We start from the raw sequence: 6870 nt of genomic DNA, 5'->3' as shown, positions 1-6870 counted from the left end.
TCCGAAAAGCGAATCGTTTATTGTAAAAAAATTCATGAATGTTTTCACAAAAATTTTGCCATTAAGACGCCATTTTGAAAATACTAAAACGAAAAATCGATCCTTAAACCATGGATTCTCAAAGTTTAGACATTTATTCCACCGGTCAGTGAGATTCCAGGTTAATTACAGACTCGAAAAGCTTTGGAAAATGGTTCACAAAAAAAAAATAGGCACGAAAAAATCACGTTTTTTTTTGTTTAAACTGCATTTTGGGATAATAAGAAAATTTTTTGAGGAATTTCATTGGCACCGTCGGAAATAGGAGATGTTAAGCAATCAAAATATATGTGTCTCAATTTTTTCTAGTGTCGAATAGTCTTAGTTATTGGCCGTTGAAAAGCAGTGTACCGGTAGTGGCGTTTTGGCCGTTTAAGGGTTAAAAAACATGTGTTACCTAGAAATATTTTATTTAAAATTATTGCTATTTTTAATTAAAAAAAAATAAGCTTCGAAATTTTAAATGCTAAAAATAATTTTTAAAACAAATATTTTATTGTTGTATTTGTAATTAATAAAATATATTTATAAAAAATTCTAATTGTTAAAATTCGGGAATTTTCCAATTCGTTAATATTATAAGCTGTCGTAAATTTTATTATTCGGGAATATTCCAATTCGGGAATTTTATAATTCTAAAATTTTATTATTCGTATATTTTATTATTTGGGAATTTTCCTAATCGGTGTTTTTATTTTTCGGCAAATTTTATTATTCGCGAATTTGATTATTCGGGAATTTTATTTTTCGGGCTTTTTTAGTCGTCCTTTAAAAACTTTTAAGTTTCAAATTTTAAAGTTCAAAATATAACAGTTCCACTTTGAGTGCTTTCATTTGCAGCTCAGTTTTTATTACCTGAAGTGGAAAATTGTTTAGCTTTAGTGTTCCATTTTTTAATTTCATTGACCGTGAAAAATGTTTGCGAACCGGGAAATGACTGGAAATTTATTTCGTCAATTAAAACGGCCACCCTCTTTAATAAAAAATTAATCTCTTTTTTTGTAGAATATTAATTTTCAACTATTTTCTATATTATTATTTAATTATTATATTTTCGTTTGAAAATGAATAACGATTAGGTTAAAAAAAATCCTTTTTTAAAAATCTCGAAATGGCCGAAAATTTAAAATCATCCGGCGAATCGCCACCCTTTAAATTCTCAAGTGTCCTTCCCGTGAAAAATATAAATATGCCAGGATCAATCTTGGATGCCTGGAAATAATGGAGAATTGTCAGGGAACTTTTTTGTTCTCTCCCGTAAAAGTTGAAGGAGAGATAATTGTTGAAATTGGAGGCAGCCGCTAGGCTAGGTTGCTAGGAAGGAGCAGCATTCTAACGGGAAAAGTTTCCGCAGGATGGAAGCAATTCGGAGTCAACGGTGCCAGAAAAGCCATCGAAGGAAGAGTACTCGGTGGCAAAGTGGATCCGGAACAATGTCCCCTCGAAGAAGACAAAATTCGACCGGAATCACATTGTAGAATATTTTACCGGGGCGAGGGCGGTTGACGCCTTGCTAGAAAACTCGCCATGGAGCAAAACTCTCTTCGAGACTCGGCAGCAGGTCGTCGATTTTCTCGACCTGATGTTGCGGCACAAGTTTTTCCATCGGGCGAAAAAGGTCGTCATCACGGAGGACGAGCTCTGCAAAATCAGGGGCATTAAGAAGAGGGTCAAGGAGCCGAAGGAGGAGAAGAAGGAGAAGGAAAAAGACAAGGAGAAGAATAAGGAAACGGAGAAGGATAAGGATGAGAAGGAGAGCAAGGAGGAGAAGAAGGAGGCAGAGGAGAAGCATGATGAGAAAAAGAAGAAGCCGAAGGTACTGCTGATAAGTTTCTTTTATTATTTTTCTTTCAGGGTTTTTTTTTCTTTATTTTTATTTACCCTATTTTTAGGCTTTTTATCCTGCCTTTCGCCCCCTTTTTTTATAGCATTTTCCTTTTAAAACTTGGATTTAATGTGTGTATTTGGAAGTTTTGTCCGTTTTTCAGGGATGCTACAAGTTTGAAAGTTAGGAGATAATTTGTTTTTGAGGAGTGATAGTCTTGATTAAAAATCACAACTGTTTATTTAAAAAAGAAATATTTTTTTGTTTAGAATTCGTCTTTTTGTTATTTGTTGGAAATTTATTTCTTTGGTGGAAAATTTATAAAATCTAATTGCAAATTTAACTATTCTATTTTTGATTGATTTTTTTTAGTTGACATTTTTTTCTTTTTTTGTAAAAAATTAATCTTTGGATTTGAAGATTCTTCATTTTAATTAAAAATTAATTTCACTGAACGAAAATTTTAAGTATTTTCGGATGAAATATCGTTTCTTCGATTGAAAATAATAATAAAATTCCTGAATTGAAAAATTTTCAAATGATAAAATTCCCGAATTACCCGAATAATAAAATTTCCAAATAAAATAAATCAAATTCCCGCATTTACAAATTTGCGAATTGAAAAACTCCAGCATAATAAAATTCCTAAATTTAAAAAATTGAAAATAATAAAATTCCCGAATTTACAAATTTCCGAATAATAAAGTTCCTGAATTGAAAACTTTCCAAATAATAAAATTCCCGAACAATAAATTATCCGAATAAGAAAACAAAAAAAAATTCCGAATAATAAGTTTTTCGAATCGAAAAATTTCCAAATAATAAAAATTCCCGAATAGTAAATTATCCGAATTATAAAATTTCCGATTAATAAAATAAATAAAACTTCCGAATTTATAAATTTCAGTAAAAAAATTCCGAATTGAAAAATTTCCAAAAATAATTTCTGAATAATAAAATTGCCAAATCAAAAAATTTCCGAATAGAGAAATTTCCAGATAATAAAATTATTGAATAATATATTATTCGAATAATAAAACTTCCGAATGATAAAATAAATAAAATTCCTGAATATGCAAATTTTCGAATAATAAAATTTCCAATAGTAATTTCTGGATAATAAAATTGTTGAATCGAAAAATTTCCAAATAATAAAATTCCCGAATAATAAATTATCTGAATTATAAAATAAATAAAATTCCCGAATTTTTAAATTTCCGATAAATAAAATTTTCGAATTGAAAAATTCCCGCATAATAAATATTCCTGAATTGAAAAATTTCCAAATAATAAAATTCCCGAGTAATAAATTATCCGAATTATAAAATAAATAAAATTCCCGAATTTTCAAATTTCCGATAAATAAAATTCCCGAATTGAAAAATTTACAAATAATAAAATTTCGAAAAGTAATTTCTGAATAGTAAAATTGCTGAATAATAACATTTCCGAATTGAAAATTTTCTAAATAATAAAATTATTGAATAATAAATTATGCGGATAATAAAATAAATAAAATTCCCAAATTTACAACTTTCCGAAAAATAAAATTCCTGAATTAAAAAATTTCCAAATAATAAAATTTCTTAATAACGAAATTCCCGAATAATAAAATAAATGTAATTCTCGAATTTAAAAATTTACAAATAATAAAATTCCCGACTAATAAATTATCGGAATAATAAAATAAATAAAATTCCCGAATTTACAAATTTCCAAAAAATAATATTTCCGAATTGAAAAATTCGGGCATAATAAAATTCCTGAATTGAAAAATTTCCAAAAATAATTTCTGAATAATAAAATTGCCAAATCGAAAAATTTCCGAATAATAAAATTTTCGAATTAAAAAATTTCCAAATAATAAAATTTTCGAATAATAAAATTTCTGAATGATAGAATAAATGAAATTCCAGAATTTACAAACTTACGAATAATAAAATTCCCGAATTGAAAAATTACCGCATAATAAAATTCCTGAATTGAAAAATTTCCAAATAATAAGACTCCGGAATAATAACGTATCCGAGTAATAAAACTTCCAAATGTTAAAATTCCCAAGTAATAAATTATTCGAATAATAAGGTAAATAAAATTCCCGAATTTACAAACTTCTGGAAGAACAAAATTTCCGAATTGAAAAATTCCCTAATAATAAAATTTCTGATTTGAAAAATTTTCAAATAATAAAATTCCCCAATAATAAATTATCCGAATAATAAAATTTCCGAATGATAAAATAAATAAAACTCCCAAATTTTCGAATAATTATATTCCTGAATTGAAAAATTTCCAAATAAAATTCCTGAAATTGAAAATTTTCCAAATAACAAAATTCCCGAATAATAAATTATTCTAATGATGAAATTTCCTAATAATAAAATAATTAAAATTACCGAATAATAAAATTCCCAAGTAATAAATTATTCGAATAATAAAATAAATAAAATTCCCGAATAATAAATTATTCTAATGATGAAATTTCCTAATAATAAAATAATTAAAATTACCGAATAATAAAATTCCCATGTAATAAATTATTCGAATAATAAAATAAATAAAATTCCCGAATTTACAAATTTCCGAACAATAGAATTTCCGAATTGAAAAATTCCCTAATAATAAAATTTCTGATCTGAAAAATTTCCAAATAATAAGTTATCCGAATAATAAAATCAATAAAATTCCCGAATTTACAAATTTCGTAACAATAGCATTTCCGAATTGAAAAATTTCCAAATAATAAAATGGTTGAATAATGAATTATTCGAATAATAACATTTTCAAATAATAAAATTTCTGCATGATAGAATGAATAAAATTCCCGGATTTACAAATTTTCGAATAATAAAATTTCCGAATTGAAAAATTCTCTAATAATAAAATTCCTGAATAATAAATTATACGAGTAATAAATTATTCTAATGATGAAATTTCCTAATAATAAAATAAATAAAATTACTGAATAATAAAATTCCAAAGTAATAAATTATTCGAATAATAAAGTAAATAAAATTCTCGAATTGAAAAATTCCCTGATAATAAAATTCCTGATTTGAAAAATTTCTGAATAATAAAATTAATAAAATTCCCGAATTTACAAATTTCCGAATAATAAAATAAATAAAATTTGCGAATTTTCAAATTTCCGAAGTGAAAAATTTCCCAATAATAAAATTCCTGATTTGAAAAATTTCCAAATAATAAAATTCTCGAAATTGAAAATTTTCCAATTAACAAAATTGCCAAACAATAAATTATCAGAATAATAAAATTTCCGAGTAATAAAATTCCTGATTTGAAAAATTTCTAAATAATAAAATTGCCGAATAAAAAATTATCTGAATAATAAAATAAATAAAATTCCCGAATTCATCAGTTTCCGCACAATAAAATTCCTGATTTGAAAAATTTTGAAGTAATAAAATTCCCGAATAATAAAGTAAATAAAATTGTTAAAAAAGCCAAAGTCTTTAAAAATTCTTTTAAAGGTCAAATATTTGGTTAAAAATTAATCTTTTTCTTTCTTTTTGCTATAAAATTAATCTTGTTGTTTGAAAATGGACAATAGATGAAGAATGATTATTTTAAATGATGTATAATTGGGTTGAATTGCAGGTTCGTTTAGAAATGCACATGGATCAATTCTTCGCCGATTGCTGCGACGCTTACGTGTGGATTTACGAGCCCATACCCGTTTATTACTGGTTTTTCGGGACACTGTTGGTTCTGGGCGCAATAGGAGTCTGTCTCTTCCCCCTCTGGCCACTCACAGTTCGCCACGGAGTCTGGTACCTCAGCATTGCGGCCGCGGGCTTCCTCGTCTTCATCCTCGCCCTCATTGTCCTCCGGATGATCATTTTCTGTCTCCTCTGGATGATCACTCTGGGCAGGCACCATCTCTGGCTGCTGCCCAATCTCGTCGAGGATGTCGGCTTCTTCGCCTCCTTCTGGCCGCTTTACCAGGTTTTTCTTCTTCTTTTCTTTTTTTTTCTTCACTTGAAAACATTTTCAGAAAAAGCTTCTTCTTTTAGTTTGACATCCTGGAAAATATACTCTTTTTCTTTTTTTCTTTTTTTTTTGTCAATTTTAGAAAATTGGATTGGAATCTTTTACAATCTCTTGTGATGACTTTAAAAATCATTTGAAATCTGATTTAATACACTATTCTAATATTCTGTAAAATTCCCGAATTTATAAATTTCCGAATAATAAAATAAATAAAATTCCCGAATTTATAAATTTGCGATTAATAAATTATCCGAATAATGAAATTTCCAAATTGAAAAATTTCCGAATTATCAAATGCCGAAATTGAAGAATTTTCAAAAATTAAAATTTCCAATAATAATTTCTGAATACTATTATGAAATTATTATTGGAAATATTATTGTTTAAAAAAATTTTAATTCCCGAATTTTATTAGGAAATTTATAAATTCGGGAAATTTTTTATTATTTTATTTATTACTTAATTAATTTTCTTATTCGGAAATTCTATAATTTTGAAATGTTCTCTCGTGCTGACATTTTATTATCGGCAATTTCTGTCGGGAATTTTATGAATCGGAAATTTAGAAATTCGGGAATTTTTTTTTATTATTCGGAAATTTGATTTTTTGGATAATTTAGTATTTGGGAAATTTATTTTGGAAATTTTTCAATTCGAAAAACTTATTATTCGGCAATTTTTCACTTCTGGAATTTTATCATTTAGAAATTATTATTGAACATTTTATTATTTGAAAATGTTTTAATATAGAAAGTTTGTTATTGGGAAATTTTTAAATTCCGGAATTTTATTTTGCGGAAATGTATAAATTCGGGAATTTTATGTATTTTATTATTCGAAAAATGTATTTATTTTATTATGGGGATAATTTAATGTTCGGGAATATTATTTGAAAAGGGGGAGGGTCGGTAAGGCCGGTTTTTGGCCTTATTTATTTTTGGACCAAAAAATCTGAAAAAATCATGGTAGTATCTTATAAGTATCCCGAGTCGATT

General features: G+C 26.6%; 1 protein-coding gene across 1 annotated transcript in view; it reads left to right on the top strand.

Annotated features, from left to right (window-relative positions):
• The window catches only part of LOC117175641 (translocation protein SEC62), a 33764-nt gene that overhangs the window by 10865 nt on the left and 16029 nt on the right, over positions 1–6870 (top strand). The window contains exons 2-3 of the mRNA XM_033365383.1: positions 1394–1855; positions 5483–5830. Of these exons, the coding sequence (XP_033221274.1) occupies positions 1394–1855; positions 5483–5830 (810 nt within the window). The remainder of the gene's footprint in view (positions 1–1393; positions 1856–5482; positions 5831–6870) is intronic.

The sequence above is a fragment of the Belonocnema kinseyi genome, chromosome 1 (assembly GCF_010883055.1).
Source record: "Belonocnema kinseyi isolate 2016_QV_RU_SX_M_011 chromosome 1, B_treatae_v1, whole genome shotgun sequence".
NCBI classification, from domain to species: domain Eukaryota; kingdom Metazoa; phylum Arthropoda; class Insecta; order Hymenoptera; family Cynipidae; genus Belonocnema; species Belonocnema kinseyi.
This window is presented reverse-complemented; position numbering and strand designations above follow the sequence as displayed.